Source organism: Peromyscus californicus, unplaced genomic scaffold (assembly GCF_007827085.1).
Source record: "Peromyscus californicus insignis strain IS unplaced genomic scaffold, ASM782708v3 Scaffold_24__1_contigs__length_46423439, whole genome shotgun sequence".
Lineage (NCBI taxonomy): Eukaryota > Metazoa > Chordata > Mammalia > Rodentia > Cricetidae > Peromyscus > Peromyscus californicus.
The window spans coordinates 5,508,658-5,534,115 of NW_026294535.1; the positions used below are offsets into that span (position 1 = coordinate 5,508,658).

The following is a 25,458-nucleotide window of genomic DNA, read 5'->3' on the forward strand; positions in this document are numbered from 1 at the left end:
GTTAGAGTCCAAGCTCTTAGATACCACTACTCTTGATCTGGAGGTGTGATGGGCAATATTGTCAACTCGACAACATCTAGATTCACATAGGAAACAAACCTCAGGGCATGTCTGCAAGGGAGTTTCTAGATTAGGTTGAGATGAGAAGACCCAGCCCGAGTGTGGGTGGTACCATGTCATGGGGCTGAAGTCCTGGACAGAATAAAAGGGAGAGTGAGCTGAGCACCAGCAGGCCTCCCTGTCTTTTAACTGTGGATGAATGTGACCAGTTCCCTGGTATTCTGGGTGCCATGACTTACTTATCAAAGACTACACTCTTGAACTGAGAGCCCAAACTAGCATTTCCTGCCTGAATTGTCTTCAAGTATTTTGTTACAGCAACAAGAAAAGTAGCACTATATAGGGAGACCATAGGAGGCTGAAAGCCCACAGGAAAGGAGGAGAGGTCAGAGGTCACTAAGGTGGGGGTGCTCTGAAGTGGGTGGGGCTCAGCCAAAGGGAAAGCTGGTGGTCAGGGCCTGCAGTTGTGTCTAGATTTCATCTCCAGGCCCAAAGGTTAAGTGAAGGGGGTTAAGCCTCGGAGAAATGATAGGATTTGCTTCAAACCACTCTGGCTGTATATACCCAGGGCAGTGCAAGAGGAAGCAAGGAGACCAGCTGTCCAAGTGGGCAATGGATGGAAGTGATAAGGTCAGGTAATGGTAGCACATTTGAAAAATACTAGTGCAAGCAGTGGCAGCCCCGGCCACGCTAACAGCAGCAAACTGTAAGCAAGTTTCTTAATTGGGTTTCTCCTTGGGAGGACAGGGCTAACAATGTCTACCTCACTGGGCTGGTGCAGGGAGTGCACGGGAGCAGATACGCTAGAGTCCTGCTTAGCTCTGAAGTTGTTATTCTCAGCACCCATCTTCCCAAAGCCCCAGAATATCTGAATTTAGGGAGAGTCACGGAGGGCACCCACCAGATAGTCGTCTTTAAATTCAAAGTTTGGAGGGACGAACGCCACTTGCTTTCTCTTATACTTGGATCTGAGATTATAATGTGTGTGTGTGTGTGTGTGTGTGTGTGTGTGTGTGTGTGTGTGTGTGTCTTAGTCTTTAAACTAGGAGGGGGCCCATGAGATCCACCTCCAGGTTTTTTAGTATTTATTAGTTGTACAAACTAATGGGTTTCATTATGACTTTCATACACCTTTATAATATATTTTGATCATCTTCAGTTCCCTAATATCATATCTGTCTCCTCCCTTCCACCTTCCTCTCCCTATATCTTCAGGCCATCCTCCTACTTGCTTATATTATCTCTATTGTGGGGAGAGTGCAGGAAGAAGTTAATGGAGTCTCCGAGACAGGAAAGCCGAAGGGGTCTTGTGGGGTAGGAAGAGGACCGAGATAGGAGGGCAGGGAGATGGGAGGGATTTCGGGGGAAGAAAAACAGGCCCAAGGATGTATGAAAAGCCATAACAAAACCCAGTACTTTATATGCTGTTTCAAATACTCGAATGCAAAATAAAATTTGAAGTTCAAACCTAAGTGCTTTGTGCATACGAAGAATGATCAGAACCTGCTTTTTGGGGTGTCTCTCCCTCAGGATTTCTTTAAAACATGTTAGGTCATAAAGTGGACTCCCAAACGACAGTGCTCACGGCATGTAGGGTGATGGCTCTGGTCTCACCTGGGCTGGGTTTGCCAGGAAACAGAAACCTAAACCATTTCTCAGAAGCCCTCCCGGCTGGTTGAACGCTCCCGACTGCAACTGTCTGAACGGGCACCCTGCTAAGCACCGGGCTGTCCCAGCCCAAGCTGCCTCCCCATCATATACCCACATAAAACAGCTCTCACTGTCTTCCACTATCCAAGGCAGCATGGAGAGTTATTTGTTTCCCTTCATAAACTGCTTTTCGCTCCGTGGAGTGGCTTTCTTTGGTGGTGTCCTGCTGTGTTACTTATAAGGAAAAAGTAAACAAAATAAGATGAAACAAAGCCCAGGGCACTTGGCTATGAGCAACGACACTCACATTTTGACTACAGCCTCCTCTGGAGGGTGATCCCATGCAAGGGTCCTTCTTAGAACAGAGAATTCCGTCCCCTTCATAGCCCTCGTTGCAGACACAGCTGGGAAGAAAGAATGCACACCATCAGCCCAAGATACTTAGCACTGGCCAGGCAGGTGCGTGGAGCCAGCTAGGGAGGAGCCAGAAGGGCCTGGGCATAGTGGCCAGCTCTGTGCAGGGAGCCTGGGCGCAAGCATGGGTGGATGGTTTGGGGGTCTGCAGTCAGGGCTGGGTGGGAATCCAAGCCCTACCTTAGCCATTGTGTGGCCTATCCTAGTCTCCTCACAGCTGGGACACTATCTTCCCATTTGGAAAATGGGTCTGATACTTGCGGGGAGCTTATCAGAATTCACTGGCACCATTAGGGGCAGAGGTGACAGATGGCCTGCTCTTACTGGACCTGAACTGGACTGTTTGTGACCTGCTCCATGCTAGGCTTCTCCTCTGCTTCAGCAGAGACAAAAACTGTCTGTGGCACAGGTCTGAAAATAATTGAACAAGTCAATTGGGTGAGACCCCTCTTCTCTTCTCTGGTCCTTCACATACCCCCCCAAGGTAGACAGAGAGACAGACAGACAGACAGACACACACATTTACACTCAAGTGTACCTCCTGTGAGATGACAGTTTCTGGTCTCACTCTCCTTTCATACATTCCTTCCAAAATATTCTACCATAGTACTTTTGCTGTTTAATGTGGGCCATTTACTCATTCATTCATTATTCATTCATTCATTGGTTCATTCAATATCTATTGAATGACCTGTGACAGATGCTGGGATACCACATGGCTTCCATCAAACTTCCATGACCCCTGAAACTCCAGCAACACGTGCTTAAAAAAACTATAGACTACTTATCCAGGGTCAAATTTCCTAGAGGAAGTAGATTTATCTGGTGTCCACACAAAGAGAGAGTTTGATTGGTTCCAACACAGTCTCTGAGCTGCTGAGATCATGTGGAACATGCAGACGGCCCACTGTGGGGGCGCTATTTTACTCATAGGTGATTTTGGCATACACACTGGCACTGATGTGGTTCGAAGTTCCTTAGACATACACATCATGTAAGCACAGGAAAGACACAGTCTCTGCCCTCACCCAGCCTGCTCTCTTCAGGATCAAAGCCCTCCCAGCCCCCCAAACAAGAAAGTAACTCCAAATACAAATTAAGAACTCTTGTGAGAACAAGGCTGGCATTCCAGACATCCTCTGCTTCCTCCAGGGTATTTGAGGTAGTTACCACCTTTGAAACAGAGGGGAGCAAGCATCCTGGGGGTATTTGCTACCCACTAAAGCTACTGAAGCTTTTACACAGTTAAGGAAATGAACGGCAGTCCTCCCACATCCAACTTCATGTCAAATGCCCGCTACAGGGAAGCTGCTATTAACACCGTTTGGAAGTAAAGAACCCTTCAAAGCATCGACAATTCATTGCTTCATTCTGTAATGGTTAACATTGATTGACAGTTTCATCAAACATAGACTCACCTATGAGATTAGCCTCTAGGAATGCCAGTGAGAGTTATGTGGATTAGGTTAGTCCCTAGGCACACCCGTGAGGGTCATCTAGATTAGGTTAGAGTCTGGGCACACCTGTGAGGGTCATCTAGATTAGGTTAGAGTTTGGGCACACCTGTGAGGGTCATCTAGATTAGGTTAGTCTGTGGGCACACCTGTGAGGGTGATCTAGATTAGGTGAGTCTGTGGCACACCTGTGAGGGTGATCTAGATTAGGTTAGAGTTTGGGCACACCTGTGAGGGTCATCTAGATTAGGTTAGAGTTTGGGCACACCTGTGAGGGTCATCTAGATTAGGTGAGTCTGTGGGCACACCTGTGAGGGTGATCTAGATTAGGTGAGTCTGTGGGCACACCTGTGAGGGTGATCTAGATTAGGTGAGTCTGTGGGCACACCTGTGAGGGTCATCTAGATTAGGTGAGTCTGTGGGCACACCTGTGAGGGTGATCTAGATTAGGTTAGTCTGTGGGCACACCTGTGAGGGTCATCTAGACTAGGTGAGTCTGTGGGCACACCTGTGAGGGTCATCTAGATTAGGTTAGAGTTTGGGCACACCTGTGAGGGTCATCTAGATTAGGTTAGTCTGTGGGCACACCTGTGAGGGTGATCTAGATTAGGTGAGTCTGTGGGCACACCTGTGAGGGTGATCTAGATTAGGTTAGTCTGTGGCACACCTGTGAGGGTGATCTAGATTAGGTTAGTCTGTGGGCACACCTGTGAGGGTGATCTAGATTAGGTGAGTCTGTGGGCACACCTGTGAGGGTGATCTAGATTAGGTGAGTCTGTGGCACACCTGTGAGGGTGATCTAGATTAGGTTAGTCTGTGGGCACACCTGTGAGGGTGATCTAGATTAGGTGAGTCTGTGGGCACACCTGTGAGGGTGATCTAGATTAGGTGAGTCTGTGGCACACCTGTGAGGGTGATCTAGATTAGGTTAGTCTGTGGGCACACCTGTGAGGGTGATCTAGATTAGGTGAGTCTGTGGGCACACCTGTGAGGGTCATCTAGATTAGGTGAGTCTGTGGGCACACCTGTGAGGGTGATCTAGATTAGGTTAGTCTGTGGGCACACCTGTGAGGGTCATCTAGACTAGGTGAGTCTGTGGCACACCTGTGAGGTCATCTAGACTAGGTTAGTCTGTGGGCACACCTGTGAGGGTCATCTAGATTAGGTTGGTCTGTGGGCACACCTGTGAGGGTCATCTAGATTAGGTGAGTCTGTGGCACACCTGTGAGGGTCATCTTGGGTCAATTGAGATGAAAGCCCTACTCTGAGTCGGGCAGCATCATTTCATGGCCGAGGGTCCAGGCTGCATATAGAGAAACAAACTGAGCACAGACATTAATCTCTGTGTCCTGACTGCAGGTGCCAGCTGACCACCTGCCTCAAGTTTCTGCCACCATGGTGTCCCTGCCACAACAGACTGGACCTTGAATCTGTTCGTGTGTCAAAATACACTGTCTAAAAATGCACCTGCTCAGGGTATTTTGACACAGCAGCAAGACATGTAACTAACTCTTCCTCCGTTTCCTTCCTCCCCTTCCTTGTTTCCTTTTTGACTTTTTTTTTTAAAAAAAGATATGATATTTGTGTACACACACACACACACACACACGTACCATGCATGCACCCTTAGAAACCAAAGGAGGGCGTTGGGTTCCCTGGAGCTGGAGCTGCAGGCATGGGTGCTGTAACAACTCAGATCCTCTGCAGGAGCAGCCACTGCTCTTGTCTGCTGAACTGTCTCTCTCCCCCCACTGCTTCTGGATTTTTTTTTTTTTTTTTTTGGTTTTTTCGAGACAGGGTTTCTCTGTGTAGCTTTGTGCCTTTCCTGGATCTCACTTGGTAGCCCAGGCTGGCCTCGAACTCACAGAGATCCGCCTGGCTCTGCCTCCCGAGTGCTGGGATTAAAGGCGTACGCCACCACCGCCCGGCCGCTTCTGGATTTTTAAGACAAGGTCTTGCTGTAGCCCAGGCTGGCCTAGAACATGCAGCAACCCTCTTGCTTTAGCACCCCTGCCTGCTGGAACTGTAATATGCACACCTGTGGCTTTCCTTATTTCTTTACCCGCGCTCACAATAAGGGAAGGGTCCATCCAGGCTGGGACTCATGTTTTTATAGCGGGTTCTTCTAATCTCCGCCATTGTTCTGTGAGGCAGGGTTCATCACGACTAGCGAGGAAAGTGAAGCGTAGAGAGGTACACTAACGTGCCGAAGGTCACGCAGCTGGTGCCCTTCAAAGCAAGGAAAGCTAAGATTTGTTTTCGGCTCAGTTTTAGCTTCGGCAAGAGCCACACTGTCAGCGGGGCAGAACACGCCTTACTTTATAAAGCGTTAGGTATGGGCTGGCTCCACCCACAGGTAGCCTTGGGGTCACAGGTCATACACTGACCTGGCTGTCCCTCTGCTGTAGTCACAGGTGGCGTGGACGTGACAGAGCTGCACATAGGGCCCGCAGGCTGCAGGCTGCCTGTCACAGAGCCTCCCGCTTGTGCCCTCTCGACACGTTCCTGGGAGGCAGGCGCCGTCACTGTCCACGCGGTTATCACATGCGCCATGCACACACAGACAGGCTGCAAGAGAGGCGGAGAGGGTGTTCAGGGCTTGGAGATTTCCACGGGAGCATGGAACCACGGAGGATGGGGACTGTGCCCTCCCCAACCCACTGCTGTCCGTCAGAGCTGGGTTGAACTCAGGGTCACCAGCATTTCTGAGAGTGCCAGCGGCAGCCTCGGAGAGCTGACTATCCCACCGGGGGGAGGATTATCAGTCCCCAGTGTGTCCTCTATGTATCTGTGTGTGGATGTGGAGAAGGAGGTGGTTTGTGACGTGCTCAAAGAAGCCAAGGAACCCAATTGTCGACTACTCTGTGGTTGGAGATGTTAGCTGAGAAGTTGCTCACGTTTTGGAAACATTCTAGAATAAACAGATTTCTTCTATTTGTAGAACTCCAGATAGGATCATGTATTAGTCCTCTGCTTTCATTCCCAGCAAAACCAGCGATAATTAGTGGCCGGTATCTGGGCCCTGACTTTATTCAAGGCCCTGGATTGGCTTTCCACCACCTCCCTAGTCACCCTCAGGCCCACAGAGTGAGCACATTCTACTTCTCCAGATACAGAGGCCGAGGCCCAGCGAGCAGAAGCAAACCACCCGATTTGCCCCCGAGTGCCCACACAGGGACCTGACCCTGTACTGTCCGAGCCCACGCCTATCGCGACTGTGCGCATAGTGGGGTATGATATTAACCAGTACTTCCACAGCTCTGTCATTCTCTTAAACTTCAGCTACTTACCCCGCTTTTCAGTATTGATATTTGAGGTTTTCAAAGTGAGGGCTTAGTTCAATCGGAAAAGTGCTTGCTGTACTGCTGTGGGATGTCCTGTATGCTGCAAATATATGTTGCTATGATCGATTGATAAATAAAATGCTGATTGGCCAGTAGCCAGGCAGGAAGGATAGTGTAGGCAGGACAAGGGGAGAGGAGAAGGCGGGGTGGAAGAAGGCTGAGTCAGGAGATGCTGCCAGCTGCCACGAGGAGAAGCGTGATGTTAAGATACCGGTAAGCCACGAGCCACGTGGCAATTTATAGATTAATAGAAATGGGTTAATTTAAGATATAAGAACAGATAGCAAGAAGTCTGTCACGGCTGTACAGTTTATAAGTAACATCAGTCTCTGTGTGTTTACTTGGGGGACGCTAGTGGGAGAGATTTGTCCCGACTGCTGGCAGGCCGGGACACAGGAAAACTTCAGCTACACTGCACAGGCAGGAGGACCCAGGTTTGATCCTCAGAACCCAGACATGGTGACATGTGCTTGTAATTCCAGTACTGGGGACACAGAGACAGGTAGGTCCCTGGGATCACTGGCTGATGAGAGACCCTATCTCAGAAAACAAGGTGGTAGGTCCCTGAGGAAAGACACCCAAGGGTGACCTCTGGCCTCCACATGTATATGTACATGTGTGCGTGTACACCCCCATGCACACATACCCACATGAACATGCATACATGTGCACACACATACACACACACACACACACACACACACACACACACACACACACACACACTGCAATGTGAGCTCATCAGTCTCAGGCACCTATGCATGGGCATAGGGTAAAAAGGAGGGAGGGGCCGGGCGGTGGTGGTGCACGCCTTTAATCCCAGCACTCGGGAGGCAGAGCCAGGCGGATCTCTGTGAGTTCGAGGCCAGCCTGGTCTCCAAAGCAAGTTCCAGGAAAGGCGCAAAGCTACACAGAGAAACCCTGTCTCGAAAAACCAAAAAAAAAAAAAAGGAGGGAGGGACATGGAGCCTCTCAAAGGAAGGCTGCAAGGATTGGGGTTTGAATAACACCCCAAATGAAGGGCTCTGGGCCTTGCCCCAGCTGGGATAGAGACAGAAACCAGTATAGACAGGTACTTGGAACCAACATTCAGAAAAGTGTGAACAACCTCAAAGGAAAGACTGGAAAACCATCTGGATTAAAAAAAAACTGTTACACCATTCTAAATAGCCAGGATGACTTCATTCGCAAGGAGTAGGACTCCAGTGACCACAGACCCAAGATGAAGGGCAAAGCTGGCAGCCACCTCCTGATCTGAGCCTCCGTATCCTTCTGGAGACTGACGAATGCCAAGGTTGTTGGGCTTTGTAATAAATTCCTATTTTTATCTTAGAAATCTTACTTGGTAAAAAGAACAACCGGCTAGGATGAAAGAGCACTGACCCCCGCTGTGTTCTGAGTTCCCAGTCAAATACTGTTAGCGAAGGAGGTTTGTTCATACTAGATGTGTTGGGTTAGTGGGGGTAGTGATAGATGGGACTTCATTTATTGATTATCTAGTAGATGTAAACTCTGTGCTGAAAGCCCCCAGTTATGATCTGGCTTGATACTGTGAACAACCTGTGAAGTATTCTGGGATTTTGTATCTGTGGCCCACAGATCAAAAATATTTTAAAAAAATCCCTATGTCTATTCTAAACACATACATACCTTTATCTTGTCATTATTACCTAGAAAATATAACATGGCAACTGTTCATGTAGTGTTTATAGAGCATTTGTATGATAACTCACCTAGAGGGGATTCGTGTGTGAAGATGTGAATAGGATCCAGGCAAACACTATGCCTTTTCATACCGAGCACTAGAGCAGCTGCAGAGTTCAGTGGCAATGAGGAGGGCTGGCACCAATCCCCACCGATGCCCAGAAGACAATTCTACAACATTATCGACATTTTCTAGGTGGAGATACTGTAACACTTTCTCAGGTCACACAGCCGCTAAACTGGAAACGAGAATTTAACTTCTGGCTGGTCTGACTCCACAGGAAGCTCTTACCTATTCATCGTTATGTTCTAACTTTAGCTTAGGAACAGACATCTGAAAATATATACAGTTAAACGTACATACGATGATGCCATTTGAAAGAACAATACATTTTCTGAGTGTGTAGGACCGAATTTGCATACGCCTACTGTGGAACTTTCTATACGTTCTACAGGCTCTGTGATACGTGTGCCACTGGGGTGTGGTTACTGCTCTTAGAATAATAGCAAAAACAGCAGGAGGTCACAACAGTAGCTAGCGTGCTTTTGGTATGTGCTATGTGCTAAGCATGTCCTAAGGAAAGCTGTCCACACGTAAGTTGTAATGAATTTATAAAGTACTTATTAGTACCATTGCCCTTATTTTATTTGCAATTTGAGGGTGCACTCATCCAAAGTCACAGTTCTTCAATGGAGGAACTGATGGGTAAGAATTATTGAAAGGGAGCAGATCTATTTCTCAAAATGGACTATTTATGTCTTCATGGACTTGGACAGTGATTTCTAAAGTGTGGTTGCTGGGTTGGCACTGCCCAAGAAAGCTGTTAAAAGTGTATTTTCTCAGACTCATCCCAGAGAGAACCAGAAAACCAGCACCTTGTTCTTGGCTGTCTCCACATGCTATCACTTGAGAAGCAGCACTTAATAAACCCACACTGTGATGACGACAACCTCAAGCAAAATCCACAAGACACCAGACCACATCATCAGCATGCTTAGTATGAGAGAAAGCCCGTGGAAGGGTGCTCTAGAAGCCCCACTTACTTCTGTTACACTGAGGTCCGTATCGGTTGGGGTCGGAGCAGAACTGACACTTGGAACCTTGGAAGCCATCCTCACAAAGGCAGGTCCCGTTGCCGCCGAGGCCATCTATGCACTAAGAGCAGAGGCAGCCCCGTGGGCCATTAGGACACATGTGACAGCCAAGGAGAAGCAGATGCTTTTGCTTCATGGCTTGAACTCAGGCTCAGTCCCACTGGAAGTGATGTTCGACTCCTTGTGGGAGGTGGAGTCATCTTGGTATCATGTAGGATGTAAAAAGAGTACCGGACTTGGGGATCCTGACCTAGGATTTAGAACCTTAAAGGACAAGGTGCAAGGGTGTATTATGTAGCTGTTTCCTCTGAATGGAGACATTCTGTGTGGAGGTAGGCTCAGCACTGGGAAGGTTAACTAAATTTAGGAGCCTCAGGAAACTCACAAAACACAAGACCCAGAAAAGCCTAAACAGTTTTGACCCACAGGGAGCCTTACAGAGCTTCTGTGAGCAGTGAACACTGGCTGGGGCTGGAGACTCTTCAGTGGGGCTGTCTGATAGACGGGCAAGCAGCTCCATGGTGAATGCAGCTTTTTGCCAGTCCCTACTAGTGCTGGGGCAGGCCTTTTCAGTGATGTGGCTGCTCAGTCACCCTTGCTTCTGGATGTAAACCCAGTGTACACACTGGTTCATCAAGACAGACTTGTATGACTTTTGTTTTTCCCCAGTACTCTATCTGGTGTGAATAGATCTGTTCATATCTCCTCAGAATAAGACACACCACAAATGTGAAATGAGATCCTTCCTCCAACGCTTTTAGCAGGTGGCAGTAGGCAGACAGACCTTCAGATAAGGCCTGGCCCTGTTCTCTTGACATCCTTGCTTGCTCAGTGTGTTCTTTCCCTTGTAAATCTCACTTGTTCTCCTACTGTGGTTAGAAAGAGAATGGCCCTCAAAGGGAGTGTGTGCAATATTAGGAGGTGTGGCCTTGTTGGAGGAAGTGTGTCACTGTGGGGGTGGGTCTTGAGGTCCCTTTTGCTCCATCTTCCCTCAGTGTGACTGTCATTCTACTTCCTGTTGTCTCTGAGTCAAGATGAAAGACTCTCAGCTCCTGCACCACATCTGCCTGCATGTCTCCATGCTCCTGCCATGATGGTAATGGACTGAACTTCTGAAACTATAACTGAGCCATCCCCAATTAAATGTTTCTTTATAAGAGTTGCCGTGGTCATGGTGTCTTTTCACGACAATAAAAACCTAACTAAGGCACCTACCTGCGTAGCCCTGGCAAGACCATGTTGGTATTGATTACCGCACATCAGAGTTGGGTGTGGCCACTTTCCCAGGCCCCAGGCACTACTGCTGGTCTCTTCTCACGCTTACTTTCTGTGTGAGACACCCTGTCCCCATGTTTCTTTCCATTTGCAAGAGCAGTAGTTTAGATGTGGATCTATTAAATTCCCAGATCTAGTTTTTCTTACATGAATCATAGTTTTCCTACATGAATTTACCTTCCTTTGTTTGGTCTTGGCCTCCAAATAGATGAGTTATGCTTTGGCTTTTACATTTCACTAGGTTCTGAAGTTGGGTTTAAAAACAACAACCAGTGGCCAATGCTACTATTATTTTGGAGTGCCATAAAAACCTTTGACATTAGGATCTTCCACAGGTTTGGAAAGTGAAGCCCAGAGAGTTTCGAGTCACCCAAGATTTCATGGTGAGCTATAGGGGAGCAGAGACTAAGCCATGTTCTCCCTTACTCCCATCCCCCGACTTAGGCTCCTTGGCTGCAGGTACCTCCTGTTTCAGCAACAGATCCAGTTCTTCTGATTCCTGGAAACGCTGGTGAACACTGTGCCACTCTTTGCTTTAGGAGTTTTCAGCACTGCTGTGTGACTTCAGAAAGGTCCACACACATGAAGGAGTGTGAACCAGGGACTATACTCACATGCCCATTTCCAGAACACGGTTTCAAGAAGCCTCCTGGACACGGGTTGCAGTCAGGCCCGAAGAAGCCACTACAGCATTTTGGTATCTGGAAACAACACACATGTTGCCTTGGGGACCCCCAAGGAGAGCACAAATTTCTCAAAAGAGAGGTGTTTTGATTTCCACTAGTGGGGTACAATGCCATTCCTTCTTATGAGCCAACCTACTGAGTATCTCTCGTGTGGACATGAGAATGAGGCAGATGAAGGCTGATGCTCACAGAGAATGTGTGCGAGTAGGGAAGAGTCAACATGAAAGAGAGACTAGAGAAACAACGGAGCTGGAGAATCATTCAGGGGTAGAGTGCTTGCCTAGCATTTGCAAAGCCCTGGGTTTGATTTCATGAACAAAGAAACGAATGGAAAATAAAAGAACATTCCAGGGCATGGTAAGTGCTAGGAAGACAAGTATTGGAATGGAGTGGTGCCAGATAGCGGTAGAGTTTGGAGGCCTGTTGGGTAGTGACAGGAGGGATTGGGTAGAGGAGCACTCGAAAGATGAGTCAGCCCCTGTGTATCTGGGTGGGCATTCTGAAGAGAGCACCAAATATGCATATTGTGAGGCAGAAATGAGGGTAAAATTCGGGTCAGAAGCTTGACTGGTGGCTGACACATGGGTGTCAGGGGCATGGACTCTGTGTTAAGAGGCAGGGGGACTCAAGGTATGATTCAGGGAGGTAGCGGCCCAACTACACTCCGAAGTCTCCCTTTTGACTCCCATTCAGGAAAATATCCTAAATTCCCGCAGGCCACTTGTGACCATGCAGACTTCAGAGCTCAACAGCACAGCTTGGAGCTTCACAAGTCTTGGTGTCCTGGATGGGACCCTCCTTACCTTCACGGTAGCATTGCAGTATTGGGCACAGCCACTTTTCAGGTTCTGTGTTCTGCTTCTGTAGAAACATTTGTTTGTGAAGAGGGCCTGGAAGAAAGCCAGTGGGTAAAAGCACTGTTGTGTGTATTCTAGCGTGCCCTGGGCATCACACAACCTCTTCCTGTATCAGCCATTCTACTCTATGGCACCACTGGTACCAGAGCAAGGGCCATACCAGCACACTCAAGTTCAAATCAGACTGCCATCTTCATGAGGCCTCTTTCTTTGTTAGTAGAATACAGGCCAAGCTTTGAACAATCTGTGGCACAAGGATCTTTACACCACCTCGCACATTATGACAGACATTTCTAATCAATCACTTAACACTCTGATTGATTCTGCATGTGGTCTGGCTTCTCCCTCTGCTCTACAGCCAATCTTAAGTTCATGTGGACATTTTGGAGCTAGTAAGTATCGATCTCTTCTATGTGGAAAAATCCACCAACTGAAAAATATATCAATAGCCCGAGGCTCACTCTTAGACTCAGTGGTTGATTAAATACATCCTTCCATTCTTTAATCTTTGATGCCCATTGCAGTTAGCTATAACTCCCATTTATTGAAGACTTACTATGGGCATGTGGTTCATCTGTTTGCCAATTCATGTGAATAATTTTTTCATGTTCTTTTCTAATATATATAGAAATAGATAGGCTAAACCACTTTGCCTGGCTAACCCTGTTAAAATCTGGTCCAGAGACTATTTTTTTTTTCAAGACAAGGTTTCTCTGTGTAGTTTTGGTGCCTATCCTGAATCTCACTCTGTAGACCAGGCTGGCCTCGAACTCACAGAGATCCGCCTGGCTCTGCCTCCTGAGTGCTGGTATTAAAGGCGTGTGCCACCACGGCCCGGCCCAGAGACTATGTTTTATTGCTCGCTAACTTTAGTACCATGTGGCCTCTGTGGGTCTCAGCTGCCTCTTGTGACATGGGACAATGATGTTGATATCAAATCTCATCCCAAGAGTTTAGCTCCCAGCTCAAATTTTGTATTAGATACATCTTTGCATTGTTTATCCCCCTGTCTTAGGCTCTGCTGAAGAAGGGACCAGGCCACAAGATCCTAAAATCTCATCTACATAAATGCATCCTGAGATCGCGAGGGAAGGAATAGTTTAGGTAATTAACCAGTGTGGATCGTGGATCTCAGGAGCTTTCATGGTTCTTGTCCATTTCTTTTTCTCCCCCTCTTCCCTCCCTGTTGTTTGAGGCTAGCTAAAGATGTCAGACTCACAGGCAGAATCCTGATTCTACCACATGTCAGCCTTGTATTCTTGCCTTGCTCCCCCTGTCGAGAGGCAGTGATGCTGATGATGTATGTCCTTCCTAGGTTTGATGGTCAGTATTGATTGCTAAAGCCACAGGATGTAGAATCCCCTAGAAGACACGCCCCTGGGTGTGCCTGTGAGGGCTCAGCTAGATGAACATAATCGAGGTGGGAAGCTGCATCCTGAATGGGGCAGCACCATCCCATGCCTTTGGGTCTCAGACTACTCAACAAGGAGAAAGCTAGCTAGCTGAGTACTAGCATTCATCTCTCTCTGCTTCCTGACTGCAGATGCCGTGTGAGAAGCAGCCTCACGCTCTGCTTTCCCTTCCATGGTGAACTTTGTCCCCTTGAACTGTGAGCCAAAATGGACTGTCAGGGAGTTTTATCACAGCAACTGAAGAAGTAACTGTTGTTGGTTGTTTTTACCAACTGTTGTTGGCTCTTTACTCTTTTGGGCAGCCCACCAATCAGCTCCCAAATAAATCACCCACGGAGGCTTATTCTTAATTATAAATGCCCAGCCTTAGCTTGGCTTGTCTCTTGCCAACTTTCTTAACTTTAAATTATTCCATCTACCTTTTGCCTTTGGACTTTTTCCTTTTCTTCTGTATATCTTATTTTCACTCTTACTCTGTGGCTGGCTGTGTGGCTGGCCCCTAGCATCTTCCTCTTCTTGTTCTTTTGTTCCTTCTTCTTTTTTCTCCCAGATTTCTCCTCCTATTTATTCAGCCCCGCCTATCCTGTCTCCTGCCTTGCTATTGGCTGTTCAGCTCTTTATTAAACCATCAGGTGTTTTAGACAGGCACAGCAACACAGATTCACAGAGTTAAACAAAGGCAACAAGTAACTGATACTCCAGGGTTGCTGCATAGAGTGGATAGAACTATGTCTGTCATCCAGCTGTCGCTGTGCTACCAACTTATTCTTCTCCTGTTTCCTGGTTAATAGTTTCCCCAAGGACTTGTGGGAAATGGCTTCATTAAGCACAACAAACATGTGAGCACCCACCCCCACTTAAGGTTCATGGTTTGCTCTATTAAGTATTTCCTACTAGGAATGTATTAAGATCTTGTCATTCTCGATAATGATAATAATTCTCGAGAAGAACATTGAAAGAATCTGTTTGGGAAAGTCTTCCTTAAAAGACAGAAATTTCTGTCATCCTTCTTGTGTTAGAACACGTTGCCACATTGCTTTTTCCAGCACAGTACTTGGTATATAATTACAGATTGCTGTATAATTGTACAATATATATATATATATTGGCCTGAGCTTCTTTAAAACCAATACGGTATCTTATTTGGTCCATAACCAAGCACTGTGTCTAACATATGATCAAACTTCAATAAACATATGAAGAATTCAATTAAACATAAACAATTTAAAATAGTTTAGTGTAATTTCCTGATTTATTTATTTATTTATTAGGTTTTTCAGGACAGGGTTTCTTTATGTAGCTTTGGAGCCTCTCCTGGAAGTTGCTCTGTAGACCAGGCTGGCCTCACACTCACAGAGATCCGCCTGGCTCTGTCTCCCAAGAGCTAGGATTAAAGGAATGTGCCATCATCGCCTGGCTATCTTTACTCTTTTAATTAACACTTTTTTTTATTCATGTGTATATGTGTCTGTATGTGAGCACACATGGAGGCCAGAGAAGGGTGCTGGATCCCCTGGGGCTGGAGGTACAAGCGGGTGTGAGCCACTTGATGTGGGTGCTGGAACTGAACTTATGACCTCTGGAATAGCAGTCGGTGCTCTTAACCACAGAGCCATTTCTCCAGTCCCCGTTTTTATTCTTACCGGCAAACGATAAACACGCTTATGGGATATAGTGTGGTATCGAATGTCTAAGCTAATTATTGTCATTATTGCCTCATTTACTTATTATTTCTTTGTGGGGAGAACATTTAAAGTCTAGTCTTAGCATTTTGAAGTACACAGAGCATTAGACACTATCATATACAGTCAGGACACCGTGCCTAACCTGGGACTTATTTTTCCTGTCTCACTGAAAGTGTGTAACCTTTCCTGACTATTTCTTGTGTGTTCCTCCAGAATTATGATTGGGAAGCGCAGATACCAACACCGGGCTTTATTTAGAAGAGAGAAGTGGAGAGGAAGTTCTGAGAGAGGCTGTTCGCTCCTGGGTTTTATGAATTTAATTTGTACTAAAACCTGTTGTCATCTACAGAGAAAGAAAATTGGAAGAGGTTAAACGATATAACCAGGGCCAGCTAGGAACCCAGCGTGGATCTGTGGGGCCTCTTCCTCCCACTGCGGCTCTGGAAGCCAGGGTTAAAGAAGGAAGCAGGCAGAGAAGATGAGAGGACAGAGTGGGCTTGCTCAGGCTGCTCAGGAAGCAGCCTTATCACACTCACTGTGCGCTCAGAGTCAGCCGGACACTTGCTCCAACGTATCAGGGAACAGCCCACACAAGTGCCCTGAAAGAATGGCGGCAGTCAGCACAGGCATCCCCATGAGGGCCCCAGGGAGACAACTTTCAGGAGTGCAGGCTTCCCTCCTTGTGAAGGGCGCTCCTTTGGACTCTCCCACTGTCCTTCCAGTTCCTCCCAGGGTGTAGGATTGAAGGGAATGCTGGATGAGAGTTGGGGAAGTTGAGTATGCCCCAAACACCCCTTCTCTCTCTGGACAGAGCAGCCAGCAAACAGGCTGGGGCATTCTGATCTCTCTGATGGAGAAGGAGAAGCACCAGCCCCGAGGGGACCCCTCAGTCATTCTAGGGACTTAAGAGTAGACAAGGGCTACCGCCACCATTCCCATTCGCTTAGCGGGAATAAACTGAACAATAAAACTCAGCCTTCTTATTCTTGCCTTTGCCTCCAATGGTTCTTAATTTGGGAAGGAAGAGACAAGACGGATGTCCTCAGATTGGTCCAGATCTGTTTTCTGACATCTCTGTATGGCTCGGTGACCATTTTCCAGCTGGTTTTGGTCAACTGGAGACACCAGCAGGTGTTTGTTGCAGGAAGAGAGCAAACCAAGGGCCTCCTTCTTTCCTCCACACTGGTTGGCACACTGTCCCTACAGCTCTGGACTGGTTAGCACACTGCCCCGATAGCCCCCCATGTCCTCTTTTGCTTTTCCTACTCTCACGGCAACCCTGTGCCTCACTCCCAGCCCTTCGGTCGTGGGTGGGATGGCTGCTGTGGTTGTTTATCCCTGCTTACTCAGCATCCACATGACGGTGCTCTTTTGAACCATCTAGGATAGGTTTTGTTTCCTGCAGGGACTTGACTTTAAAAAGTGCTATTTATTAAGCATCTAAAGTCCAAACATAACATGTCCGAAGGCTGCCATGCTCTGAGTGTGTCCAAAAAGGAGATTTTAGGAAGTTCCAACTATTTCTGCTCTTTCTAGGCCTGAAAACATATTTTCCAGAGGACTCATTTGGACTCTGAAGATAGATATCCAACCCAAACCGTCCTGAACTGAGCAGAGCAGGCAGGGCTGGCTTTAAACCTAGAGGAAATAGTGAAGGTTATGTAGTGGAGGAAGGATTTATTCTTAGACAGCTACCGCAAAGTTCTTCTCCCTATCAAACGACAATTCTCTGGGCTGTAACTCCAGCCCACATCTCGAGTTTGTCCCTTAGATGAAGAACAAGCTTTTGAACAGCCAGAAGCAGAACATGGCCAGCAGGGTCCCTGTCCTACAAGCTTCTTTCTCTGAACAAACAGAGATGCCTGTGGTAGAGGGCTCTGAAGAGCTCATTAAATGACTGAATCCTATTAGCTTTCTCACTTTCTCAGGTCCCGATTTCCCTAACAGTTTCACATCTGGGGTAGGAGGGATGCCACTCTCTCTGGCTTAAGCCAGGCAACGTACCCGTGGTGATTATTTCCAAAAAAGGAACCAGACAGGTTGCTGCCAGGGGCTGGCTAGGAAGAGTAAATGTTTCTTAAGAGTAAACCTTTCTTAAGAAGGCCGATCAGAGTGGCATAATGTTCCCCAGATGGCATCTGGCTTTCAGAAGTTATGCTCCGATAGCCTAAACAAACCAGTCCCGGTGTCAGTCAAGAGCTCTGGGACCATTCTAAGCAGATTCTTGGCTATTCTTAGCCTCCAACAGGGGAGGGCAGGAAGGGGGTATCCTGGCACACGCCTGGGATCCCAGCACTTGACAGCTGACTTAGGAAGTTTGTGGGTTCAGGGCCAGACTGGGCTCCATATTGAAATCCTGTTTCAAAAAGAAGAGGTGAAGAGAAGGAAGAGGAGGAGGAGGAGGAGGAGGAGGAGGAGGAGGAGGAGGAGGAGGAAGAGGCGGCAGAGGAGGAGAAAGATTTAAAAGTAAAATTAGGTGTTTTTTCCCTTGTTCAGTGCCCATGTTCCAAAGATACTGTGAGATAATCATTATGACTGAAATACCTTGCAAAGAAAGGTCCAGAACTTTTACCACTGCAATTTGGGGTTTATAGTTCATAGTAAGTTAGAGATTGCCCATGGAGTGATACTGATATTAACAGTGCTTTGATTAAAACTGGCTGAGCCAAAATGGTTGATCCTGAGTTAGAAAAGGTCATTAGAGGGCACAGAAGCTCACGAAGAAACAGAAAATCAGATATTATAAATATCTGGGGGAAAAATTATAGAAAGACGTAGAAAGACGAGTGATTCTCTAGGCCAGGGCAAAGAAAAGTTTATTTTCTGTTCCCCCGGAGAGAGTAAAGATGTGACCTTGAGCAGAGTCTCTAGGTGACAGGGGCAGAGGAAGAAAAAGGAAGGAGACCGATCCTGAACACCTCCCCCCCTGCAGCGGGGGGACTCTGCTCAGATTCCACCTCTGTGACTGAGTAGGCAGAATGGCAACTCTCCTCAAGTGCATGTTCCCCCCAAACCTCAGAATGTGACTTTGTTTGGAAATAGAGTCTAGAGTTGTATTTGGGGTAGGGAGTCCCTAAATCCAATGGCAGTTGTCCTTACAAATACAAGAGAAGACACATGGAAACAAAGCCACAAGAAATAGGGGGTAGAGATGGGAGTGAGGAGCTCTGAGACCAAGAGCACCCAGGGCTTCTGGGAACTGTCAGAAGCTCGGGAATTAGTGAAGTGGAAGCCATCTTGGGGAACATTGAGAGCCCCTATTCAAAGAATAAAGGAGTCCTGGGATTTCAGAACCCCCAAGGACAGCATGGCCTTGCTGACAATTCGCTTTCATATTTCTAGCATCCATAAATGTGATAGAATAAATGGCTGACATCTATGGTAATTTGTTATGGCCACACCAAGAACCCTGCACAACTTCAGGCCATCTCTGGTAGAAATCCCAGCAGAACCTTGGTTCACGGCTGACAGGACCACATGCCTTCTCGTAGAGATGCACCTTTAGGGGGTGGTTTCAGCCTTCTCAGAACTGTGAACAGAGTGCTGCTTGCTTACAATGGCTGTGCAAACCCCAATTTCCCAGATTTCCCATGTTCCCTTACCAATTTCATTTCTCTCTTTGTCTCATCACATCGATGGGGAAGAATTGGGACGATGGAGGGAGGAATGAGGACTCCGTTCAGTGTGTAAATTCGGCCATTTTGGGCAATGACCTCGGTTTCTTCCACGGCCACATCATTTGCCAGAATCTGTCCCTGAAATAAGCATGGACATTCTTCCATTCTGATGGCAGGAGCTGGAACAGTCCCCAGGCAGATGTGCCCAGTAACAGCATCTCTAGAACCCCTCAATGTTACTCGGTTTCTCTCTCAAGAGAAGATTGCTAGTGGTGGTTTTCCATCAGCAGATGATTGTCTGTGAACTGAATCCCTCCCTGGACAAGGATGTCCCTGCGCACGCAGAGGTGGGACAGAGGTCTGTCTACTTTGGCTCCGTACAGCACTTGCTTATTTTACCTTTCAGTTCTCAAACGAAGGTCCACCTATTCAATACATTTATTGACCCCAGATAAACTCTGCTTTAAGCCCTGTGGGTACATCAGACAACAAACGGACATACTGCTGCTTAGCAGCTAGTAGAAGGAACAAAAAAAAAAATGAGTGAATTCACCAAGATTTCTGAGTTCTTCCTTTCCCACACCTGCTCAATGGCGACTTCATTCTTGCTGCCCAAGTCAAAAGCCTCAGAGTCATCCTCGGCTTTCTCAGTCCTTATCACCCATCAAGTACATTGGCAAGGCACTCGGGAGGCAGAAGTGGGCAGAACTTTGTGAGTTCGAGGCCAGTCTGATCTACATGTTGAGTTCCAGGACAGCCAGGGCTACATAGTGAGACCCTGTCTCAACAGAACACACACACACACACACACACACACACACACACACACACACACACACACACACACACACTTGTGTGCACATTAGGTGTGTGCACTAGTAAATTTTGTTGGGTTTATCTTCAAAATATATTTACAATTCAACTACTTCTTACCATGCCCCCTGCCATACTTGTGTAAGACACCATCATTATTCATTTTCTTTGTGTGTACACATATGTACATGGAGGCTAGAGGTCAATCTTGAGTATTGTTCCTTAAATACTGTTTATATATATATATTTTTAAATACATAGTCTCTCACTGGCCTAGAACTCATCAAGTAGAATAGACGGAATGGCCAATGAGCCCCAGGAACCCACCTATCTCTACCTCCCCACGACTGGGGTTTTAAGTGTGTGCCACCACACTTGGGGTTTTTAATGTGGGTTCTGGGTTACATTTCAGGTCTTCAAGTTTGAGTGTCAAGCGCTTTACCAACTGAGTTATCTCCTCAGTCCTCACTGCCATTTTCACTGGATTATCATAACCAAGTCTCTGGATCTGTCTCCCAAAGTGTGTCTCATCAGATTGTCTGCTCTCACAATCCTCCAGGGCCTTCTCGTCTCACATGGGACCCAGTCTACCTCTCCATCCCTTTGGTGTCTGACTCTTTTCCATCACCTCTTCCTGCTCCTGCCTCTATCTGGCCACCATGTCTTCTCATCCCTCAACTAGCTCAGCATGCTCCTTGCTGTGTACATTTGTTCTTGGCTGTTTCTCTCTCTAGAAACTTCTCTGCCCAGAGAGTCACAAGCTGAGACCTCTATTTCCTTCAAGTCTTTCTTCAGATAGTTTCTTCTTTGTGAGGACTTCTTGAAAGCAGAGGGGTGACTAAGAGTTGGGGGAAGAATTCTAAAGATAGGGAGAGGGGGGCATAAGAGGGGGAATAGGAAATACAGAGTAGGACAAAGCATGGAAGATTTTCTTTCATACACAGAATCTGGGTTTGAGTATATCTGAATATACACATACATATACAGGCATATGTGACTTAAAGACAGAAGAGGAGAGGAAGGGAACTATTGAGGGACTAGAGGGTAGGAGGAGGATATATACACGAGGTACAGTGATATACACACACGTATATGTGTAAAAATGAAATGTGATAATGCATCCATTATTTTCTACACTAACAAGTAAATGTGAAGTCCCCTTCTGTCTTCTTAGTTCCATCTTCTGCTTTGCCTTTTTTCCTCTCATTGCTTCCTATGATAAGCTTTTTTCCCTTAGCATCTTTATTGACTACCTTCCTACTTACTAGAATGGAAGTTCCATGCAACCAGAGACCTTTATCTGTTTGCTTTTGTGTTCTTCAGGATCTAGGACAGTGCCTGGCACATCCTGGCACTCAGTGGATGTCTGCTGAATGGGTCAGGTCATCATTACCACCACCACCAATGGATGGTGTTGAATCAACAAGGGACAATTCTCTCTGCTCCCAGACCTATCTACCCCAGACAGTGAGCTTTTTTGAGTTTCTTAAGTAAAGCATACATATTGCCTCCACCTCGGGTCTTCTCACATGCTCTCCTTGCACCCCAAACTCTCTTTTATTCATCTTGACAAAGTCATTCTCCTCACTCTTCAAGTCTTGACCACCTGCCTTTCTTGGACTCCTCCTCCATGTGCTCTCACAGCTTCTGTGACTGACACTCATTGCAACAGGAACTCATTGACCATTTAATGGACTATTCAATTCTACTTTCTCTGCTGGCGTGTAAATCTTTCCTTCTTCTTCTTGCCTTAACCCAGACTGTGACTGATGTAGGTTTTCAGCTGCTATTTGCTGAAAGAACTGAGCAAAGAGTGGACCAGCTGTAAAGACACCAGAACTGTGAAATAGGGGAGAGAGCTCAGTTGGTAAGTCTTGGCTTTCTGTGGGAGGACATGATCCCTAGAACCTGGCTTTTAAAAGCTAGGCACAACAGCATGCACTTGTAATTCTAACACCGGGGAAGTGAAGATGTGGATTCCTGGGGCTCACTGGACAGCCAGCCTAGCCTCTTTGGTGAACTCTAGGCCAATGAGAGACCTTGTCTCGAAGGGGAGGAAGGCTATAGAATGACATCTAAGGCGGTCCTCTGTCCTCCATGTGTACACACATGTACCTGCATACACAGGGTCATTCCCACAGATGTTGCCTAGCTTTAACTTCATGTCTGTGAGTTAATGTAGAGGCATCAGAGTAAACATGCCTGAGTCAGTACCAGCCACAGGCTTCTCACTTACATTGCGGGTTACGCTGAACTGTATGATCTGATTGGCCATGCTCCTGATACGAGCCATCGAAATGAGAGTGGTCACTTCCAGCTGCAATGGGAAGAAATCAGGGAGTCATCTGCAGCGAGTCACAGAGTCCCCATTTCTTACAGTCCTTGCTTCAAGAAAGTCCTTAACTATTGATGAAATAACGGGAGCTTTGATGTCATGAGCATTTGTGGCTTTAAGGATTTCTCTATTAATAATATCACAGACAATAGTTATAGACTGAAGGTTGCTCAGAGCTAATAAATGTCACAAATAATTCTCTAGCTCCAACATATTGGAACTCAAGACTAGGATCTGGTATTTTAAAAGCAAGGATAAAGTAGTAGGAGAAAGACTAGGGCCAACCTGCGTAAATGAGACAATGTGGTATCTGACGAGTTCCAGAAGTTTCCGAGAGCCCTGCAAAGGAAACAATATCCTATGTCAATCAATGAAGAAAACTTTACATGCTTCTTTTTTTGAGGGCCCTTCACATGAATGAATTTGAATATTAATCATAAAAGACAATAACCCAACCCCTTTACTGGGAAACTGAAGATAAGAAAAATTCCATGCACTAATGGCTGACATTCATCAAATCTCTTGGCTGTTCCAAGAACATAGCACACACATTTCATGTAACTGCAGCATCCCTGCGAGTAGAGCTTACCATTAACCCATTTTATGTGTGCTAACACTGAGGATCAAAGCACACCCAAGTCACACAGCTTCCTCAGGATAGGAACCACAATTTCAGCCACTCTGCTCAATCTTTCTGCTGCATGTCTTAGGTTACATTTTGGAATTTTTTTATAACATCCCTCTATTTATGGTTCTCACTTGCTCCATAAATCACGTTTGCTTATCAGGCTATATACTGATATTTTAGGAGCATACTGATATTTTAGGAGTGTTCAGCTGTAAGAACCCTGATCATCCATACTCTCAAAAGAAATCACCCTTCTTCTAAGACACTGCCAAGATTTCCTCTTACATCAAAACAGTGGAGCAATTAATGGAAGAAACCAACCAACCAAACCAAACTATGGCCGCGCAACCCTGCCGCTACCACAGCTAGGATCCTGGCACTCTCAGGGAGAACTGCAGGCAGGTGCCTGAACCTGCAGAATGGAGGAGCACAAGGTCACACTCCGTGGGGCAGTGGCAGTGGTATCTTCCCCTGCACTGACTCAGCTGGTCATAAGAAGCTTCCCAGCCCTCAAATTCTGCTGAGTCTGTAGCACAGCTTGGACGGCGAAGATCATAGACCAAGAGCCTAAAGACTACCAGAAGGTTGTCCTTTTTGGGGACATGTTCTTACACCATCAAGGCTCAGGCTGAACTTGAGGTTTCCCCTCCCCCCTCCCTCATTCAGCCTCCTCTTGGCATTTGACGTTGGTCATGATGCCGGGGAGTTATCTGTAAGTAATGACCACATATCTCAGTTTGTCTGATCCAATTCTAGCTTACACCTACTGTCTGGCTGCTCTGTTCATTTTCAAAAGCATCTGGTGAGGATGATGAATGATTAAGTTGCCATAGCAACAAGCTGATAGTATGATGTGTGGAGCTGTGCTACAGAAAGAATGCTGAGTTTGCCGCCAGCTATTAGCTCTGGAAGAGATGCTTTGTGGCCTTTTGGGTGGGTCACCATGGAACCTTGAACAAATCAGCCTCTGGGTCTCAGCTACTCCATGGTTCCAAGAAACTGGGACTTGTAGGAGATAGCATCAGTGCTACAGGCTTCAGTGTGTGACACCAGAGAAGATGATACAGAGAGAACATTGCTGAGACATGTCCAACCAGACTAGGCGGTCAATTTCTGAATGACAGGACCACGTATGTCCATGTTGAGCTATTATCACCTTGTGCTCAGATAGGACAGAATGGGGACACAACAGTCACTTTCCGAGCATTCGTGCCAATAAATTAAAAATAAAGGAGGTGTGCTAGGAAGAGCACTTAGCTTGAGTTTAGAAGCCTGGGTAGCATATCAGTTTGGCTTCTGTGTGACCTTGAATGAGTCTCTTAACTGTCAAGGCTTGGTTTTCCTGAAAAATACAGGGATTGATATGAATCTCTTCTATAGCTTTGCTTCTACTGGAAAGAATCTATCAATGGGAGAATCCACTTCTAAAGTTGAGTTAGTGTTGGGTCCATGACATAAGGCAGAAAAGGGTAGAAGGAACATAGGAATCAATCTCTGGTCACTGTGGGTTGTAGCCCTGTCTGGGTAGGGTCATTGGTGCCACGCAGCATATTGACAGAATGTGCTTCGATGTGAGCTGTCCAGGAGCTTTCAGAACCCCCTTGCCCTTTCTTTTGGGAGCACTCTCACTTCCTGTGATTAGTGTTGATTGTGAACATGACCAAATCTAGAATCACTTGGGAATGCATCTCGAGGCATGCCTGTGGAGGATTGTCTTGACTGGTTAACTAATGTGAGAAGTCCCATCTTAATTGTAAATGGGACCACTCCCTGGGCTTTGGGTCCTGGATTGAATGAAAGGGAGAAGGGGAATTGTCTCTCTGTTGGTACTAGGAAGTGAACTTGGGTCCTTTGCATTATCAGTGTGTGTGTGTGAGTGTGTGTGTGTGTGTGTGTGTGTATGTGTGTGTGTGTGTGTGTGTGTGTGCGTGTGTGTGTGTGTATGTTTTCCCCTTTAGCATTTTAGAATACAAGATGTCCTTGTTGGTACCTGAAGGTATTGTAGCAAGGACTACATCTACGAATCTATAAACCAAAAAGGAAACAGGATTTGGGGTTGCCACAGCAGCATGGCTGAGGTTGCCTGTGTCAGAGCGGGTGTGTGTTCTGTTCTGTTCTGCAGGTCTGTTCCTCAGTCTCACTTTACTGCCACTAGTCACAATGCTTGGGACCAGGCCCTAGAACCTGCTTGTTTGATAAGCTCCACAGGTGATTCCTGACCACAGTGGAGTCTGGGAATCACTGCTTTTAAAGAACTGGGCGGTTCCCACCTCTCACATTCTGTGTCATCAGTACCCATCATTGGTAGCCCTGCCCATTGCTGAGATGGCAGTGTGGTTTCTGGAAAGCCACAGAACAAATCTGGAACCATCAAACTGTCCCATTTGTTTGTCATTTTAGTGAAAAAAATTCCACAGCCAGCTCTTTAT

At 46.7% G+C, this 25,458-nt stretch overlaps 1 protein-coding gene across 1 annotated transcript in view; it reads right to left on the reverse strand.

Moving 5' to 3' along the window:
- Stab2 (stabilin 2) overlaps nucleotides 1-25,458 on the reverse strand; it is a 177,669-nt gene that overhangs the window by 103,669 nt on the left and 48,542 nt on the right. Inside the window, exons 16-24 of the mRNA XM_052753018.1 lie at nucleotides 22,687-22,740; nucleotides 22,303-22,383; nucleotides 19,239-19,391; nucleotides 16,173-16,235; nucleotides 12,486-12,572; nucleotides 11,611-11,697; nucleotides 9,671-9,782; nucleotides 5,966-6,146; nucleotides 2,018-2,114 (exon numbers count right to left, since the gene is read on the reverse strand). Coding sequence (XP_052608978.1) covers nucleotides 2,018-2,114; nucleotides 5,966-6,146; nucleotides 9,671-9,782; nucleotides 11,611-11,697; nucleotides 12,486-12,572; nucleotides 16,173-16,235; nucleotides 19,239-19,391; nucleotides 22,303-22,383; nucleotides 22,687-22,740 — 915 coding nt within the window. The remainder of the gene's footprint in view (nucleotides 1-2,017; nucleotides 2,115-5,965; nucleotides 6,147-9,670; nucleotides 9,783-11,610; nucleotides 11,698-12,485; nucleotides 12,573-16,172; nucleotides 16,236-19,238; nucleotides 19,392-22,302; nucleotides 22,384-22,686; nucleotides 22,741-25,458) is intronic.